This window comes from Cryptosporidium sp. chipmunk genotype I (assembly GCF_004936735.1).
Source record: "Cryptosporidium sp. chipmunk genotype I strain 37763 chromosome Unknown contig_2, whole genome shotgun sequence".
Classification (NCBI taxonomy): domain Eukaryota; phylum Apicomplexa; class Conoidasida; order Eucoccidiorida; family Cryptosporidiidae; genus Cryptosporidium; species Cryptosporidium sp. chipmunk genotype I.
The window spans coordinates 176665-196396 of NW_027125624.1; the positions used below are offsets into that span (position 1 = coordinate 176665).

Below are 19732 nucleotides of genomic sequence, written 5' to 3' on the forward strand. Positions count from 1 at the left end.
CTTTTATTACATCTAAGATATAATTCTTCTATTGAGATAACGCATGCTTAATAACGATATTTCCATTTTGCTTAGGCTGCAGCTTGCGCATGCATTTAAATTGACTTTTTTTAACATGCATGCAAATTTAAAAAACCGGTTTAACTAGCAATTATCAGGCGGTCCATTCTATTTTGAGAGGATATTTAATTTAATTAATAAATTAAAACAATACTGAAATTATTAATACAACATCTTTAACATATTTGGCAATTTTGCACAAAGTACCACACTCGTGTTCGAAAAGTGAACATCTTTAATAATTTAATATATTGGAGTTCACTTTTATACTGATTTGTGAATTCTTTACTATGGAGGACGAATCACCTGTCGGCTCTCCAATTCTAATATTAGATAAAAAAGATCCTGTATTTAATAGTGAATCTGAAGATGAAAATGTCTCTTATTCTGTGATTGATGTGGAAAAGAGAGAGAGGATGGTGGAGACATTTTCTTGGAGTCCTCAAGGAAGAGGGACAGAAGCTGAGTGTAAAATTTCGATTGAAGAGTTTAGAATTCGAATAAAAAATCTTTGCCAAGACTACTTTTTAGATTTTAAAACCCAAGATTTTATCAATGGACTGAAATGTATCTCCTGCCCTTCTTTACACAATTTAGTGATTGTAATCGCTATCAGAATGGCATTAGATTATAGCTTGAGTGTACAACAGCAGGTATCAGCACTGCTAACGATATTGAAAGACTCTCACTTAATTACTCAACAACAAATTGAAGATGGGCTAGAAAAGCTTATCCAGTCCATAGATGATATATGTTTAGACGCACCCTATTCTCCAGAAAGATTGGAATGCCTTGTTGATTGTGCAATAGTTGACGGCATTATTCCATCTAATTTCAGATGTAGGTACCCTGAGGCTTTTCTAAATAAGTTAATTGAATTACGTAGAATACCAGAACATAATTCACAAGAAATTTGTAATGGAAATGAAATAGAAGGCTTGAATCTTCACTTAAAAACATTAAGAACATTCAAATCATTTATACTTGAAAATGAGGAAGATTTCTTTTCTTCCGGTTTCAATGTTGCCGAAGTTGAAAAGATAATATCAGATGCTCATTTGGCTGCTTATAAAACTGCATTTTGGAACGGTATTGACTGGACGGCTAGTTCGTTCGCAGAAAAGGCCACAATTGAAACTGATTCAGTTCCCTCAACACTATGTTTCAATCACGAGTTTGTGAAGAATATTGTAATTGCATCAATGAGCCGAAATAATTTACAAAGAGAATTGGTTTCTAATGGGTTGAATTTACTATCGCCTTCGATAATTAATTCAGTTGATATTTCAATAGGATTTATGAGGATTCTCGGAAATTTAGATGATTTGTCGTTAGACGTACTTAACGCATGTGACCTTACAACGAAATTTATCACGAGATGCATTGTGGACGAACTCCTTCCACCTTCTTTTATCACAGTGAATTCAATTCTTCACATGGGAGGTCCTGGAGGGACTCAAGCTTTGAATATGTCGGAGCAGTTTTTACGCAACAAACCGAGAAATTTATTGAGGCATCAGACACAAAATATTTGGTTACACGATGGAGAAATGAAGGAAGATATTTTAATTAAAATGAAGGTTACTCAAGTACTAGATAAATATTCTATTTGCCTCGACAAAAGAGAATGCATCAAAACACTTCATTCACTACCGTTAACACAGAAAAATAAGAAATACCTAGTTAAGTATACTATTATTCACTTTATTGAAAAGATATTATCAGCCTTAGACGATTCGTTGTCTAATTCTACTGCTGGTGATCAGATTAATAATAGCTTTGTAGAATTTTGCGATCGTGAGATGAGAGCAGGTATATCTTTACTAGAATATTTATTGAGTCAGGGATTTCTTGATGAGGAGACAATCATGGAAGGGTTTCATATATATTTAGATACTTCACCTGATCTTGTATCAATAAACCCTCGCACACAGGAGGTTTTTTCAGTTTTTGTATCAAAAGCTATAGAACGCGCCTTGCTTCCATTTAATTGGAAAACAATTTAGTACAATTTGCTTTGATTCATGTTTCACTCCTATTAATACTTGCTAGGTAAATTGTAAATATAATATTAAATTTTTGAGAATTTGTTACAGTTATGTTTTAATATGGACTTTTGGGTCAGGATCATATCGTATAGGGCGTACAGATCGCAGCCGTAACTCCAATCTAATAAATTATCCGGAAAATCAAGAAAGTCATTTTCTATTGACCTTAATAGCTTCTCATTATCAATTTTAGAACCTTTTATTGAGTTTAACAGACAGTTATTATTTAGTTGTAATGCCATTTCAACAAAATTATCATTAAATTCTGTTTTGTTGCGCTGATGGATTAATGGAAACTTGGGTATTTCTGTATTAAAAGAGTGCTCCAGGGTTTTCATATCTATTCCCAAAACTAGTTGATCATTTTCTTCACTTACATCTGAAATGTTGCAAAACGGAGAAAATATATTGTCTGGGCTTGAATTATTTTCGTTATTTTTTGGGTCTTCGATCGCTGTAGAATCTTTTGTATTAAAAAAATCAGTGACAAAAATCCATTGATAAAGATGAAATTCGGGAATGTCCAGTAACGAAGCGAGGTCAACGAATTTCATTGCGGAAACTTTAAGCCTTTTGTGACTTTTTAATCTGAAAATTTTAATTAATTCTGCTAGAACTATTGGCCAAAGAGGCATTAAAGATTGATAATGCACCTTTAATAAAAGTACTCTGAGACATAATAAAACTTGCTCTGCTAAATAAACGAAATGAAGGCTAATATTAGAGTCTGAGTCAATTAAATACTCTGGAGCCAATTTTAAATTTTCAACTAGTTTCTCTAAAATAAGTGAAAGCTGGAATTGAAACGTATTCTGAGGACAACAAAAAATCAAAAAAGCAAGTCTCTTTATATGGTTACACCTATTTTGAAGTTCTGCAGCTCTTGTACTAAAAATTCCCATACTTTGTAAAGAAACATAAGTTTCAAGAATATTAACTCTCCCAACAGCAGATAGTGAAGTTGAGTCATATGAGACGAGTTTCGAAACAATATTTGTCCAACATCTAAATGTTCTTCTATCGATGCAGAAAAAACTTGGTGAGTTCAAAGCTTCAATTACCGGTCTCTTGATACCTGAAAGGTAGTCTGGAAAGATCCTAAAAGGAAATGTGTCAATATGAAGTAAGAGAAAGTATTTATGAATCATATTTGCGACATTATTATTCCTTTTTAGTAAAGGTTGGAACACCCAATCTAGAGATTTAGCAATGCATGAACCCCAAATATTTCTAAGAAACAGTTTTTTGTTGTTTGAATGGAATGCAACTTCAGTATTATACATAATTAAGAAACCCATAGAATAATATGAAAATAGTAAACTAGGGTCATCGCTAACAATTGACTTTGGACTATTTCCTTGAATATTTGATATTTCGCAAGGAAGTTGTGATTCATGAGAAAAATCAAATTCTATTGATTGAAGAATTGCTTCAATACTTGGAGGAAGCGGTGGGAACTTGTCAAATTGCTGATAAGGAGCTGCCCCAGATACTTTAGATGAGAAGTTTTCTTGTACAAGAAACAAAATCATATAAATCAAATTATTTAAATTTTTAATCATTTTCTTATCTTCAAAAATATTCAACAGTCTTTTATCAAGAAAAAAAGATGAAGGAATATCCTTTGATGAGGACATGGAAGTATCAAGCGTTGAGAGAATTGTTGCAAACCATAATATACTTTTTGGCTGTTTAACATTTTGAATAAATAAATTGAGTAATGTTGAAATAATCTCCCAAAGATCTATAAATTCATCTGGACCATTTGAGAATGGTGAAGTAACAAGAATAGTGTATAAAAAGTGATAAACCATTGTTTCTTTCCAAAGTTTATAACAGTAAATCCATTCTTTATCCAGGCAAATTTTTGAAAAGAATAATACATAATTGGGAACCTTTGTGTGTTGAGTATCATTATAATGCTCAAACTTCATACTAATTAGAGTATTTACCATACTTGAATTAAGCCAAAAGTATGAAAGAAAATCGCCGATAACAGAAAAAATCGATGCTGGATTTATAAATTCTCTAATTGAATCTAACTGAAAAATTGTAATTATTGATATATTTCTTAAGTCATTATCTTTATTTACTTGATTTAATGAATTACTTGATTTTGTTCTTATTGTCTGATTATTTACGTGGGACCAGCAGACAATTCCTGAAAAAATAAATGCATCTGAAGCATTCCAAGCAATAATAAATGCAATTGAATCAACATAACGCAAAATTTGAGAGCATACCAACTCAAGATTTGGAATTTCTTTTGATGAGTTACTTTCATGTACGAAATTTAGTGCTTCGATTAAGGCACTAAACAAAATTAAAATAGTTTTCTTTAAAATTATTGATTTCGAAATTTTCGTTATTGTGCTAATTGCTTCTAATGGATTACTAACTAATTGCGGAATGGTAGTTAAAGAATTAAGTTCAATATTACAGTTTTTATTTGGGTATGCCTTTTGTGAACTGAAAAGTGAATAAATAAATCCTGAATTATTGTGAAAATTATTAGGTCTAGATTCGCTTAAAGTATTTGAAATAGGGAAAATTCCAATCACGTTCAATACAACTTTTAAAATTGAATCTAGGTATTGAATTATTGCTGAATAGTTCTTGTTAGCTAGAGATACAATGAGCTCCAAACATAAACATAAAATTATGGACTTTGCAGTTTGGGTAAGGGTTTCTTGATCGAGATCTTCAAAAATCGATAATGAGAGGTCTAAATATGGCTTTATTAGGGAGGAGCATGATGTGATGGAAGGGAAATTTGTTGGTAAGATAAAGCATTCATTTTTATTAAATTCAATTTGTTCATTGGATAAATTTGGAGCTTGTTGTATTCCACTAATCAAAATTGTAAAAAGCTTGAAATTTGCTGAAATAAGAGTAGAAATTTTAAGCTCATTGGAAACTTTTTTATACTGTCTTTGAATAACTAGTATTGTACTCAAAAGTTGAATAATAGGTGCCTGAAGTGGGTATTTCTTTGATATTATTGATTCTTGTAGAGCCTCTAAGATTGAGTTCGTAATGTGAGACAAAATAATCATTAATTTATTTTCAAACTTGAATTTATTTGAAGGAATACAATTATTACTTAATGCTTTATTTAGAATAAAATTCAATGAATTAATTGCAGTACAATTAACCCTTAAGTCACTAGAATTTGGAATATCAGCAGTAAATAATGCTAGACAAATAAAAATAAATGCTTCAAAATAATTCAATATTTGGTATTGAAAAATATTAGGTGAAATTGATGAATTATCAATATTTGTATCAAAAAGCACTTGAATAATATTAATATTTTCCATTGATATTAAGGCAGCTAGTCGTTCCAGAGAATACATTATTCTTGCAAAATCTAGTTCTTCTTTGTAACGTAATCTATTATTCACTGAAAGGACCAATTCAAATCCCGATAAGTCACTTAGAAGATGGTCCAAAATTAATTTTGGCGTTTCCATGGCTTGTATAACCCAAATTGAACAAGATGATCTAAGCTGAATTGATTTTGAATCTAATCCTTCTAGTATTAAAAAAGTTACCTCTGGTGGAATTTTGTAAATAGAGTTCAGTGAGTATTTCATAAAAATAGATAGTTTTTTGATGTTTTTAATTCTAAGATCAAGGTCCAATATACTTAACTGATTGATAAATAATTGATTCAAAATAGAATCCTCTCTAATAACTTGAGATTGGTTGTGTATGTTAATGCTGCTTTGTATACGATTAAAATTTATTTGAGCCCATTTTTCTAGGTCAATTAGTAGGTATGTAGTAGCTTCATGAAATCTAAAAAAGCATGGATTAAGAAAGTCCCAAAGCATTTTCACAATCCTAGCAGTGCATTCTGACCAACAAGATGGAATAAACTCTTCTCTAGAAAAAAGATTTGAATTAAATAATAATTCAATTATGATTTGTAAACACTTGAAAGAGTCTACAATATGATAGTCTTCAAGTTTCGAAAATGAATATTCTGTGAAATTTAATTCAATCAAGCGACTGAATAATTTATAAAGCCATGAAGGAATTGGAAACTTTTCAAAAGGGGATAAGTTAACCATATCTGTTTGATTCAATAATATTTCATCGAATATTTTGATATTAAATAATTTCGATAAAGTCTCATAAAGTAGGTTTCTAAGAGTAATTTCTTCTTCAGTAAATACATTTTCATATAATGAAGATGAAATAAATTCAATAAATTGTTTGAGTATTCTAATCGAAGACTCAATTGCGACATTTTTCTCAATCTCCTTTATGTCTTTCAGGTTATTTAGAGAAAATATACATAATCCACTGAAAATAATCATTTCTTTGTTTTCAGCCTTAAATTCAACCATAATTCTAATTAAGATTATAAATAAATTGATAAAAAAAGATTCTAACAAGTTATTTTTATTTTCAACTTGGTTTAGTAGGAAGTTATCAACGTAAAACAAAATAATTTCTTTCAAAAGTGAAGAGGTGGGACTGGTAACTATAGAAGATTTATCTTGGTTAATACTTGAAATATTTGCTGAGTTTTTCAAAAGATTTACAAACGATGAATTAATCGTGTTTAAAAAAATATTCGGGCTTAAATTTGATGAATTAATGAGAGAGATGCATTCTTCAATTATAAAATCTTTTAACTCCGGAAATTTCAAAATTGATTCTCTAGAGTATATAAGTATTGGAATCAATATTTTTGGAGCAATAAAATTCACGCATTGAACAAATTCTTCAAATAGTGCATTAACCATTTTAATTGGGTAAAGAATAGTTGATTGGCTTGTTAAATTATTTTTTTGCTGTAAGCTATTGATATTTTTTGAAACTCTAACTGGTTGGTACTTAGCAAGGCTTGCGCTATTTTCAGAATCTGAGAAATAATTTTCTAAGAGTGAAATTGAGAAAATCAACTCTTCAATAATAGCAGTAATTAATGTTTGCATTATTTCATCATCTATTTTATTTTCATTTCTTTTTTCAGGACAAAAGTATTTGTCATTCATAATCCATTGTATTAGCCTCCTTGTTAATGACCATTCCCTTAATAAAAAAAGCCTTAGTGCTTTCCTAAGCAAATTTATTTTGGATTTACAAGATATTATTTCTTCAATATAGCTATAATCAAGTTTGAAACTGGTTTTTTGATTGATAGGAACGTGAGAAATTAGGAAGTCCAAAAGATATCTTTTAACTAAAATGTTTTCATCATCAATACAAGATTCAAGAGCTTTTAAGAAGAGAATATTACAAGGGATAAGATTCTTAATTTTTTGGATAGAAAAAATCTTATTAGATGCAGAGATCGTTGAGAATCTTGCCATTATCACTTCCAAAGCAGGATACCTAACTTGTGTAGTTCTTAGAATAACAAGCCATAATGTGCACATAAAATTTTTTTCCCCAACACAGTTTTTGCTTGATATCGATTGAAATGTTTTCATTATTCTGTCATAGCATTCGCTTTTCGAATCCTCTAGCCCAGGTAGCAGCCCAACTATTAGCCCAGATAAACATGGGAGTAAGCCTGGACCTAAAGGCAAAAAATATTGATCTATTAAATCAAGAAAAATGGGCTTGACTTGTGTTGATGAATGTACAAAAAATGGGAAAAGTCCAGATCCATATAGTGCCAGATCAGAGCTTAACTCTTTCTTACCAATTTTTTCGAATATTCCTCCATAAGCTTCTAAAGCTTTAGTATGAACACCACTGGGCAAAGATGGATTCAAACATTGAGCAAGTCTCTTTGAAACAGTTTCCTTTAGAGGTACTCCTGGAATATCACAGAACTCTTTACTAATACATCTACTTAATCTCTGTAGGCAATTGCTAAGATCTGCCCATTCCTGTGCTTTTTCGAAGCTTTGAAGAATGCTGTGAATTTCATTCTCATATTTTCTAACATCGCTTTTTGGCCAAGAAAAATCACTCATGATTATGTAATCACCTAGCCATTCTAATCCTTCTTTATAAAAACCTGTCTCAAGTTAATTTTTCTTGGAATTAATTTTGCCTTTATTAAAATGCCGCAATTAACTTGAACCTTTATAAATTGAAGAAATTAACAACTTTAAACAAAATAGTTTTATTTAAAACAGATGACGCCTGTTAATATATAAGAATTATGTAAACTCTATCAAGAAAATCATTTAAATTTCTTGAATTATTCAAAAATAATAAGTATCTCTAGAAACAGTTATGAGAATTATACACACAACTCTAGATCAAAAACAAAATTTAAATTCACCGTGCATTAATTATGTTTTTAGTAATTTCGTTGAGTTTGAGCCTTGCTTTATTAGAGAAATAACTTCTAAGTTTATAACTCAAAAAAAATACGTCAAGGTTATGGGAATAATAATCAATATTAGGAAAAGACCAAAATTTGTAGAGTTAACAAGTGGGTTTAAATAATATATTCTGGGCGAAGTAATTTTTTAATATAGTCGATGACTCTTCAGATATATTGAGGGCTATCTTCTGGGGAAGTAAGTCAGAGTTTCAAGAGTTAAAGCTTGTTAGAAATTTTTACACTAACTTTCTTGTAAGTTTATTTAATAATAATTATATCTTTAATAAAAATTTTCGTTAAAAAGGACTCTGGAGCTCTCATAGAGGCACGTGGTATTGTTGAATCTTATAATAATAAAGCTCAATTAAAATTATTCTGTATGAATAACGTTTATAATTATAATATGGAATCACTTTGGTGGTTAAAAATCTTTGAAAAATTCATTAAAGATAAATTATGTACGCCAATTGCATCAGGTAGTCTATTAAATGGAGATTTAACAACATTAGTTTCTCCCATTCATAAAATTAGTCATTTCCAAGTGATTGACAAATTCAATAGTCTATACTTCGCTTGTATGTGTAGAAGATGTCACAAAATCACGCGTAACTATACAAAATCAGTTTTGAGTAATTCTAGATATGTGATTGTATGTAGGATGATTGTATCCGCTTTGAATAGATTTAAAAGTTTATATCATGATTCTGAAACTAATGTATTAAACGAAGAAGACGTTCAATTTGTAATTAATAAGATTCTAATCACCAATTGTGAAATTAATAAAATCCTAAGAGAAATACCTGTAAGTTACTATTACAATTTATGGCATCCGAAGAACAAACCTGATGAATTTATAACTTTTTATCAATTCAAATAGATAAACTGCATTTCCTGTATATTTAACTCCGTAAAGGAAATTTTTATTAAAGAATTTGGATATGAGGTAAGGTTTAAGCAAGTATATTATTTATTGAAATTAATACTTTAGGAGTTCACAATCCCTTCATTTTACTTGTGCAATTAAAACTAGTGTGCATGGTTTGTTTTAAAGTCGAAAAAAAATGCACCCTGTTCACACAAATTCCATACAAACTATTCTAAATTTTGAATAGATAGCTAGTTTTAATTGTTAAATTTTGTCATAATGCCGAGATGGATAGTGAATTCAACAGTTTTGAATGGTTCGATGCTATAAGTAGGCAAGGTAGTAAACTTTCAAGAACGAGTTTCAATACGGCGAAGACGGACTACTCGATATACTTTGAATGCAGTGAATTTGAAGAATATATTGAAAATGAAATAGAGTTGTCTCGTGATGAGAGTAAGGAATATTGCGATTGTAAAAAATCTATTACTATTAAGCTTCCTGAAATTATTCCACGATCTAAAACAAAAAGTACGTATAAATCAGATGCTTGCTTTAAATTTTCAAATAAATATAATAAAGGTAAACTTTATGAAAAAAATCGATCAAAAACAACCCCTTATAAGAAGTACATCTCAGGCATTATTGATAATACTTCATCCGATGATTTTTTTTTTATCGAACACTCTGGGAATGAATTTGTAGATAATAGTATCTTATCTTCAAATATTTTGAGTCCAAAAATTAAACTTAAAAAGGAAGGAAATAATTTTCAAACTACTAGCTCTGAAAATGGCCTCTTAAATTCTTTAAACGATATTAAACCATTTCCTAATAGTACTGACTCTCAAATAGAAAATTACTTTTTTATCGAAAGTTTTCAAGATATTGAGAATCATAGAAAAAAACGAGGAGCTTCTTTCCAGGAGTTTTGTCACTCAGAGAACGATCAATCATTGAAATCCTTCGAAACTAAATTAGACAACGGAAGATCTCCTATAGAAACAAGATTGTCTAATAGCTTTACAGTTAGAAAATCATTTAACGGAAAGGCTACATCAACTGTAAGCACATTCAGAACTACTGATTCCACATTAAGTATTGAAAAAAATAAAAATATTAATAAGAAATTATATATTGATCTTCCAACTATTTTTTTAGAAGGAGAAACTGATATCAATAGAAAAAATAGTCGGTCGAACTGCATCTTATCAACTTTTTTAAACTGTAAAAATATCTGCTGTTTAGTCGATTGAACTAAGTGCCCTAATTTACATAAACTTTATATTTTATAATTATCTATTTAACTGTTTCAAACTGAATGCTACCCTCTTCAGAAATTTTAAATCTTTCATAACTTTTATTAATAATTAATAAGATGGCTGCAAATATAAATCCAACTGGAATATAATTATGGGAAAGTAAAATGCTAGGAAATATGGAATATAGGATATACTCTAACAATGAAACATTGGGAATAGTTATAATTTGTAAAGGAAAAATTATTCCAAACGAAATGAATGAGGATAATATTACTTTAAGAGCTGATAGACGGTCACATCTTGTCAAATCTAATAAGAACAACTTATACTCACGTGCAGGTAGTAATTTATTCATCCGCCAAGTATGTACAAGAACTCCAATTGGGATCCCTACCTTTGAAACATTTAATACACAAATTGCAGAGATTTCCAGTGGTCTTGTTTTATTTCTATTTATTTTAATTATCGTGAAATAATAAACTATTTTGCAAATCACAAAAATTGATGTACATAAGATCAAGCAAATTAAAAAAATCCAACTTTTTTTAAGTTGAACAAAATTAATAATAGATCTAGCTGAAGTAATTACTGACCAAAAAATTAGAAACATATAAATAATTCTTTTCCATAAACTGTTTTTTTTATTCAAATATAAATCTTTATTATAAAAGATTCCAAAGACAACCAAAGCTGGTTCTAGCAACATAAAATTATAATTCACTCTGTCATCAATTGAGCCACATAAAAAGTATATTCCCATAACCAAAATCTGTCCAATAGAATAACAATATGATAATACTTTTGTGTTATAATCAATGGGTAAAGGCTCTCTAATTAAAGATAATATCGAAATAATTGAAATAAATACCAAGCCCCCAAGGCATTTTAAAGCTAATAAAATCCAAGGCTCTAACCCTATATTACTAATTAAAGTTAAATTTAATACTTGTGTAACTGATTGAGCAATCATCAAAATATGGTTAAGAATCGTGCTATTAGTTGGAATACTTTCCTTAAATGCTCTAAATAAATTAGAAGGAGTTTGCTTGCTTGCTTTATTTTTTTCCATGCTTTATCTCTACATTTTCAAAATGCGGAAAAATAAAATGTTACAACTGCACATAATGGCGCGAATATTTAGCTTAAAAGATGCCTCATTGCGTACTGATTTTTATTCTTCATAGCCCACCAAAACAAACTTATCCAATCAGTTGTTGAATTACTCGAAGTCAAATAATACGTCTCCAACCTTGAAATAATTGCGGGTGCTATTTTATGTTTATCAAGTGAAGCAAATTCACTGGAAATGCAGAAATATGAAGAAAAATCTCCATTAATAAGAACAAATAAAAGCAGTATTCCAATCCTTTCTTACCTGAGTTCACTGCTTCTTAAACCTAGTTTGAGCTATTCTGAAAGAAATATTCACATAAGTGGGAGAACTTTACCTTCAAAATTTGTGCCAAATATAGTTTGTAACCAGAAGTACTCAATCGTCACTTTTGTTCCAAAAGTACTATTCGACCAATTTAGCAATTTCTTCAACTTTTTTTATCTGATTGTGGCACTACTACAACTTGTTCCTGAGCTCAGAACTGGCCCTCTATTTACATACATCGCTCCACTATTACTAGTAATATCGATTACAATTGGAAAGGAGGCAATCGATGATATTAAAAGATATAAAAGAGACAAAGAGTTCAATAACAAGAAATATCGTAAAATTAATAAGAATGGAGTTCAAGAAATACGTTCGTCTGACATAAAAGTTGGTGACTTGATAGAAATTAATGCAAATGATAGAGTGCCTGCAGACATACTCTTTCTAAGAACCAACGATCCTACTGGCACAGTATTTGTTAGAACAGATCAATTAGATGGTGAAACTGACTGGAAAGTTAAACGTGCATTGGGAATTACTCAACACTTAGAAACATTGGATGATATTTTTAATCTAGATATTATTGCAAATATTGAAGGACCAAAAAAGGACATTTATATTTTTAATGGAACTATTCAATATTACGAACCAACTCTTTCTAGCTCATTTACTTCTGATGGTAATGGCAGTTCCGTTAATTCGCAAATATCTATTGGGCACTTAAACACTAAAAACTTGGAAAAAAATATATTTGAATCCAGAGCAAATGCAACAATTCAGCCAATAGTGGAATCTCTAATGCTTGATAATACTATCTGGGCAAACAGCGTTTTAACTTGTGGCAAGGCATATGGGCTAGTTATTTACACTGGAATTGAAAGTAGATCTCTAATGAATACATGTACAAAAAGTTTACGTACAAAAGTTGGATTGCTTGACACCCAAGTAAACACATTGTCAAAAATTTTATTTGTACTGCTTTTCATTACATCGTTTGTTCTTGTATTTTGCAAAGGCTTTGATACACTGTGGTATGTTTCATTTGCTAGATTTATGCTATTGCTATCTTCCATCATCCCAATTTCTCTAAGAGTTAACCTAGAAATGGCTAAAATTGTATTTTCATCTCAGATAAATAATGACAAAAATATGAAGAGCGTGACAGTGAGGTCAAGCATTCCAGAAGAACTCGGAAGGGTTGACTATTTATTAACAGACAAAACTGGAACTTTAACACAGAACTATATGATAGTTCAGACGCTACATATTGGTCATGCAATCTTTCACCAAGAAAATTTTTCTGATATTGTAGATGCACTGCAATATGTGCATAAAGGTCGAGTAAATATTGAGAGAGAAGAAAGAGTCATAATAGATCCTATGGATAATACTCCAACTCTTCCTATTATTAGTAGTGACCCAGCCATCTGGAATAACTCCACGAATATTCTTCACCTACAAAACTTCATGTTAGGCATAGCTTTATGCCACAACATCTTTCCCAGATCTTCTATAGATGCTAAATTAAGTAATGGGGTTAGAAATAACTCAACAGAAGACATATTAGATAATAACAACTTGGGATCTGATGAATGTATGGTTGACTTGAATCAAAAACATATTGTATATCAATCCTCCTCCCCTGATGAAATTGCGCTCATTAACTTCGCAGCGAGTTTGGGTCTCAGACTAGTTAGCAGATCAAATGAAAACATGGACTTAGACTTAGAAGAGTTGTATTTAGGTGACTCACCAACAAATTTGATTGGAAATGGTTTATATAAACATGAAAAAAATCTTCAAAATTTTGCAGTTAGACTTTCTTTTAGGATTCTAGCATGTTTTCCTTTTTGTAGTTCCTCAAAACGTATGGGGATTCTATTAGAGTTTAAAGGAAGATATGTATATTTCTGCAAGGGTGCAGAAAGCGTAATGATTGAATTACTTCGTCAGAAGGGCTCTGGATGGCTCATGGAAGAATGCACTAACTTGGCTAGACTTGGATTAAGAACTCTAGTCTTTTCATACAAGGTCATTTCAAAGGAAGAGTATGAAGTTTTTAACAGTGTATATTCTTTTCCATGCACTAGCTTATTACAAAGAGACAAAAATCTTAATAGTTCCAGGAAAATATTGGAGAACAATATGGAACTATTAGGTTTAACTGGGGTTGAAGATAAACTTCAGATCGATGTGCCGTTGACACTTGAAGCATTTAGATACGCAGGTATTAAAATTTGGCTTCTTACAGGTGATAAACTTGAGACCGCTCTTTGCATTGCAATCTCAGCTGGACTAAAACCTAAGCATTTAAACTTTTATATTTTAGAGTCTAAAAGCTCAAAACATAACGTTAATATTACCGAAAAGCTACTCCAAGTTGAAGATTTAAAGTATCAACTCCAAAGGTACATAAACGAATCTGCAAATAGCAATGTTCTGGTTGTAGAAGGCTCAACTTTAAGTTTATGCATAAAATATTGCCCATTTTTGCTTATACATGCAGCATCCCTATCTCCTGCAGTTGTATGGTGTAGATGCTCTCCATCCCAAAAAAAAGATCTTGTTCTTCTTCTAAAAGAGTATCATCTGAAATATTTGAAACTTTGTGAAGCAAATACGTTTTTTTCTTTAGATGAATTAGATTCTCTAAGAAATAGAAATCTAATAAATCGTAAAAATAATGGTGAAACAGGAGATAGAACAAACCCTAAAATTGGTTCTGTTAAGAGACGTATTTGTGAAACCAGGAATGATTACGACATAAATAGCAAAAAAAACTTAAATACATTTGGTTTTGACGAACTAAGCTCTAAATCCTTTGGAACAAATAATTTTTTAAAATTGGCAGAATCTGAAGGAAATATTGAATGGCATGGCGAATCGGGGACGATTGATAATTACAGTAAACAAAATACATTATCTTTTGTGCAAACAGAATCCGAAAAAATATATAATTTAACAAATGTTTCAGGAAGTGCTAGAGCATGTAGAATTTGTGCTGTTGGAGATGGAGGGAATGATGTGGGGATGATTCAAGCAGCTGACATTGGAATTGGAATAGTTGGGAAGGAAGGCCAACAAGCAGCAAATGCAGCAGATATCAGTATACATGAATTTGCTGATCTAAGACCACTCTTCCTCTGGCATGGACGCCACGCATATCAAAATAGTGCAAAGTTGGCACATTTTGTAATTCATAGAGGATTAATCATTGCCTTCATGCAATGTGTGTTTTCTGCCCTCTTTTATTTCATTCCAGTAGCACTTTTCCAAGGGTGGCTAGCAGTTGGCTACGCAACATATTACACGATGGCGCCCGTATTCTCATTGGTCTTTGATGTTGATGTAAATAGATCTACTGCTCTGTTGTACCCCGAGTTATATCAGCATTTGAAAGCTGGTCGTGTTATGTCAACAAAAACATTTTTTTGTTGGGTTTGGAAATCACTATATCAGGGAACTGTAATTATGCTGGGAGCATTCGTACTTTTTAAAGATAATATCCTTATGAATCTTGTTGCAATTACATTCACATCTTTGATACTATCCGAAATTTTAAATGTAGTTACCGAGATTCATCATTGGAATGAGGTCATAATATCGTCTTGCATAGTTTCAATATTAATATATTTCGCATCATTTTTCCTCCTAGAGAGTCATTTTGACCTTCAATTCATCTTTACCTTTACATTTTGGGGCAAAATTTGTGTTCTCACTTCCATTTCATGGGGTCCAATACTCCTATACAAATTAATTAAGAAAACAATTCATCCACCCAGATACTATAAGTTGATGCAAAATTAGTTTTCTCAAATTAGTCGGTTTAATTACAATTGCATAAGTTTAATAATTCCTAATTTTACTCTAGTCAATTAGATTTCAGCTCGAGTCGGTTTGGGTATTGCTTAAAAAAATTCTCTTTCTGGAATTGTAATATAAAAAGAACGAGAAAATAAATCCCAATATTGAAAAAAATGATAAGCTACCTAAATAAGGAGATATATCATTAAATACCTGCAAATTTGCTAAGGCAAAAATTGCAAAAACAAATTTTATGTAAGTCGGAAATGCACCAAAATCAAAAAATTTCGTCCTAGAACCTCGAAAAAAAATGAAGTATGTATTTTTTGGTGTTGAATATGGATGAAGGCAAACGCTGCAAAATCTACTCGACCATGGTCTGTTGATTTGTAGCTTTTGCCATTTATATAAACAGTTTAAATGGATATATGCTTGAGTTCCTTTGCATTCACAAGGAGTTATCAATGGAGAGTGATCTGTTTCTACCCCAAAACAGAATCTACATTCTTTGTATACATTTAAAAAACCTTCTTCCATGTACATTTATTTCTGTCCAAACAATCACTACTTGAATTAAGAATCTGAACGTTTTTAAATACGGAATATTTGAATAATTACGAAAATACTCCAATTCAGAAATTTAAAAATTTGATGAAGTAATAATTATTTATCATATTGCGTATAGTTCAGTGTTAATTACAAATGACTGGCTTGCATACATGTGGCTAAAATATGGACAGTTTTCCAAAAAAAAAAAATTAAAGCAGTTAAATGTTTACAATAAACTTGATCGATTATATTTCAATTCATTTAGTAACGATTTATTCCAGTAAGGCCAATCTTTCAGGATTTCTACGATTTTTGAATTTGTATTTTCATCTATCCACTTGGGTAATATTTCGCATTTAAAAATCAAATATTTTTCTGTTGGTAAGCTAGGCGGTAATATGTACAATAACGAGTGAAGGCATATTCCTATCGGAGGCTCAACCAAATATTCAACATATGCAGGCCCGTCAGAGGAATTTAGTGACATAGAGCCTCCTCCAGCAAAGTACTTTCTTTGTGTAGAGTATTCTAACAATTCTTCAATTTCCAAATCTTTCAAGTTATATATACAGCTAGCAAACAAATTCGAATTTGTAAAATTAGAACATGAGATATTGGGTTCACTTTCTGGTGAAATATTATTATAAAGAACGTCTTGAACGATCGGAAATCCAATATACTTCAAGTGAGCCCTTATTTGATGTGTTCTTCCGGTTATCGGCTTGCAAAGTAAAATAGAATGCTCATCTGATTTATTTGTTTTTTGCCTTTTTGTTTGATTTATATTAGAACCTGAAATCAGAGGGAAAAAATATGTGAGCGAGTACTTACTATTTTCCGAATTATCAGTGCTTGTTATTAATGATTCACCTTCTCTATCTTTTAACGTTTTGAGTCCAATCTCACATTTGATTACATGGCTTGTAATTCCGTGTGATTCATCCGGAGACAATTCTCTAATACTCACTCCTTCAATATTACTTTGTGAAATATGTGAAATAAAGTTTGAAGAACTCTCGTTTATCATAGCCAAATAATATTTGTGTGCAAATTGGACTCTTGATGATAAAGTTTTAGTTGTTAAAGAATCTTTGCTAAGTAGTACGAGACCGGATGTAACTCTATCAAGTCTATTTATTGGGTGAATATAAGTGCTTTTAATATTCAATTTCGAAAGATATTCTGATTGAATTATTTTTGTAAGTGAAAGTTTATTGAACCTACCTTGTGGATGGCAAGGAATACCACAAGGCTTAAAAACTGCTAAAATATTAGAAGATTCATACAATATTTTAACTTTGTCTGGCCCAGCAGGAAGCTCGATAAATAGTGATCTGTGTTTAATTTTGTCTCCATTACGAACAATATAGTCTAAGGAGTCGACAGGTGCATCATTAACGCTCAGCCTTCTTTGGTCTATTAACCTCTGATACTCTTCTATCGGTCTAGTTCTAAACTCGTTCAAAAATAAGTCCCTTAAAGTTCTGTCTCTCCACCTTAGTTTGCAAAACGATTCATATTCAAACATATATGGAGGAACAACAATAACATAGTCTTCAGTTTCAGTGCCATTACAATCTCGTTTTTTTATTTTCAGTGTTTTTGCGTCCTTAAGAGAGATCTCAATGTTCAATTCACTATATCTAATTAAAACGTTAGTTGAATTCATAATTCACTCATTTTTTTATATTTATGTTAAATTTTGTATTTTTTGTTAACATTATTTAAATTTTTATCGGGCAAGGTGGCGCAGATTATTACAAATTACTATTAGAAATGGATTCCACAGCTTTAAAAGAGGAAATTATCGCACTTAAAAGCATATTTGGCGAAAGCTCTGATAGCTTAAATAAAAGCGGACTCCCTTCTCCTGGGGTCAACTATAATGATGAAGAAAGAACTCTTAAATATTTTGTAAGTTAAAACCAATTTTTTTTCAGTTTATAATCATGCTTTAGTCAGAATTTCTAGATGGAATTTTGGAAGTTAAAATCAGTATTCCATTTGGTTATCCTCTGGAAACGTCTTCCTTTTGTATATCCTCATGGTATTTTGACATCCACTATTTAACAGATTCTGAATTATCACGATCAAGAAACATATCTCTAACTTCCAACACATTCAAGCAGTTAAAGGAACTAATTGAAACAAGAGTCGAGAACAAATCCCCAATTTTATTTGAGATAATTGACACCTTGGCCTCTAATATTGATCACGAAAAATTTAAAACAAAGAAAAGTAGTGAAAAACAAAGAATCGAGATTAATCATTTTAATCAATTTGATGGAGACAAATTTTTTGGTATTACACATGGAGAACCTATCATTGATAGAAAAAGTGTTTTTCAGGCTCATGCATGTAAGGTAGAAACAGTTGAGCAAGTTGGAAAGGTTATTAAATGGTTACTTTCAAATCCAAAGATTGCTAAAGCAACGCATAATATCTGGTCATATAGACTTTTCAAGGAGAGAAATTGCACAACAATCTCTGAGGGATCTTTTCCTATAGGGTACGACATCATATCGCAAGATCACGATTCAGATGGAGAAAATGCAGCGGGGGGCAGGCTTCAACATCTTCTCGGGATTACTAATGCAAAAAACGTATTTGTCATGGTTTCCAGATGGTACGGAGGCATTCAACTCGGGCCGGATAGATTTAGGCATATTAACAATGCCGCAAGGCTAATCTTGGAAAAATCTGGTTTGATAACTAGATCAGAAACTCCCTATAAACTTCAACTGTCGAATAAAAACAAAAAAAATGGAATCTAAAAAGCCTTCTAAAAATACTGTTCAATCTTTAGAAACTAAATCATTGATTATCATATTTGGTATTCCTTTAGAAACCATATATCGGTGTTTACATAGTGGGCAGATCAACTCCGCCTCCATAATTTGGAACTATAAAAGTTAAATTGAAAAATAATACCAACAAAATAACCTACCCTTAAAATCGCATCATGTACCGCGCATAAAAATATTTCATCATCAAAATCCTGCTCAGAATAATTCAGTGGCAAGCTCATTCCAAATTGAGAAGCGTTTTTTACCAGAACGCCCCAATCCACCTTTTTTATTATATGTTTTATTTGTTCTGCATTAAATTCAACATCCAACATCTTTGTTGATTCCTCAAAACTTCCATTCAAAGAAATTTCCAACGGAAAACCGTTCCTACATTCAGATCTATTACTTAAATTGTGAAAGATAGATTTTTTATATTCATTGAACTATTATAAAATAACTTACCAAATTAAAATGTTATGAGTTAACAAACGCATTTTATTTAAATTAATCGACTAATTTATTATAGACATATTGATGAAATTGACGTGTAAGCACCGCTTTATTGGCGGTTTTAGTTTGCATGGCTTTTTAATTGCAATAATCTCTGTACTAATACCAAAAAACTAATAATTATAATTTCTAAGAATATTATACAAGGTGATTAATAGCACCAAAT

The 19732-nt window shown here is 30.9% G+C and overlaps 9 protein-coding genes across 9 annotated transcripts; 5 read left to right on the forward strand and 4 right to left on the reverse strand.

Moving 5' to 3' along the window:
- Positions 1 to 350: 350 nt before the first annotated feature.
- ELE39_001985 (MA3 domain containing) lies at positions 351 to 2066 on the forward strand (the record flags this gene model as incomplete). Its single annotated transcript, XM_067345708.1, has 1 exon — positions 351 to 2066. One exon carries the CDS (start codon positions 351 to 353, stop codon positions 2064 to 2066), a length of 1716 nt encoding a protein of 571 aa, XP_067199596.1.
- Positions 2067 to 2131: 65 nt separating this feature from the next.
- On the reverse strand, positions 2132 to 8047 carry ELE39_001986 (Dop1p family; the record flags this gene model as incomplete). Its single annotated transcript, XM_067345709.1, has 1 exon — positions 2132 to 8047. One exon carries the CDS (start codon positions 8045 to 8047, stop codon positions 2132 to 2134), a length of 5916 nt encoding a protein of 1971 aa, XP_067199597.1.
- A 762-nt stretch (positions 8048 to 8809) lies between these two features.
- On the forward strand, positions 8810 to 9283 carry ELE39_001987 (uncharacterized protein; the record flags this gene model as incomplete). The annotated part of the gene is made up of 1 exon (XM_067345710.1): positions 8810 to 9283. One exon carries the CDS (start codon positions 8810 to 8812, stop codon positions 9281 to 9283), a length of 474 nt encoding a protein of 157 aa, XP_067199598.1.
- Positions 9284 to 9558: 275 nt separating this feature from the next.
- Positions 9559 to 10527, forward strand: ELE39_001988 (uncharacterized protein; the record flags this gene model as incomplete). The annotated part of the gene is made up of 1 exon (XM_067345711.1): positions 9559 to 10527. One exon carries the CDS (start codon positions 9559 to 9561, stop codon positions 10525 to 10527), a length of 969 nt encoding a protein of 322 aa, XP_067199599.1.
- Positions 10528 to 10570: 43 nt separating this feature from the next.
- On the reverse strand, positions 10571 to 11602 carry ELE39_001737 (uncharacterized protein; the record flags this gene model as incomplete). The annotated part of the gene is made up of 1 exon (XM_067345460.1): positions 10571 to 11602. The coding sequence occupies one exon, from the start codon at positions 11600 to 11602 to the stop codon at positions 10571 to 10573; it is 1032 nt and encodes a 343-aa protein (XP_067199348.1).
- A 237-nt stretch (positions 11603 to 11839) lies between these two features.
- ELE39_001738 (phospholipid-translocating P-type ATPase) lies at positions 11840 to 15721 on the forward strand (the record flags this gene model as incomplete). The annotated part of the gene is made up of 1 exon (XM_067345461.1): positions 11840 to 15721. The coding sequence occupies one exon, from the start codon at positions 11840 to 11842 to the stop codon at positions 15719 to 15721; it is 3882 nt and encodes a 1293-aa protein (XP_067199349.1).
- A 772-nt stretch (positions 15722 to 16493) lies between these two features.
- ELE39_001739 (pseudouridine synthase) lies at positions 16494 to 17936 on the reverse strand (the record flags this gene model as incomplete). The annotated part of the gene is made up of 1 exon (XM_067345462.1): positions 16494 to 17936. One exon carries the CDS (start codon positions 17934 to 17936, stop codon positions 16494 to 16496), a length of 1443 nt encoding a protein of 480 aa, XP_067199350.1.
- A 107-nt stretch (positions 17937 to 18043) lies between these two features.
- ELE39_001740 (uncharacterized protein) lies at positions 18044 to 19041 on the forward strand (the record flags this gene model as incomplete). The annotated part of the gene is made up of 2 exons (XM_067345463.1): positions 18044 to 18181; positions 18226 to 19041. 2 exons carry the CDS (start codon positions 18044 to 18046, stop codon positions 19039 to 19041), a joined length of 954 nt encoding a protein of 317 aa, XP_067199351.1.
- A 21-nt stretch (positions 19042 to 19062) lies between these two features.
- On the reverse strand, positions 19063 to 19550 carry ELE39_001741 (Trm112p family domain-containing; the record flags this gene model as incomplete). The annotated part of the gene is made up of 3 exons (XM_067345464.1): positions 19063 to 19170; positions 19215 to 19461; positions 19519 to 19550. The coding sequence occupies 3 exons, from the start codon at positions 19548 to 19550 to the stop codon at positions 19063 to 19065; spliced, it is 387 nt and encodes a 128-aa protein (XP_067199352.1).
- Positions 19551 to 19732: the final 182 nt, after the last annotated feature.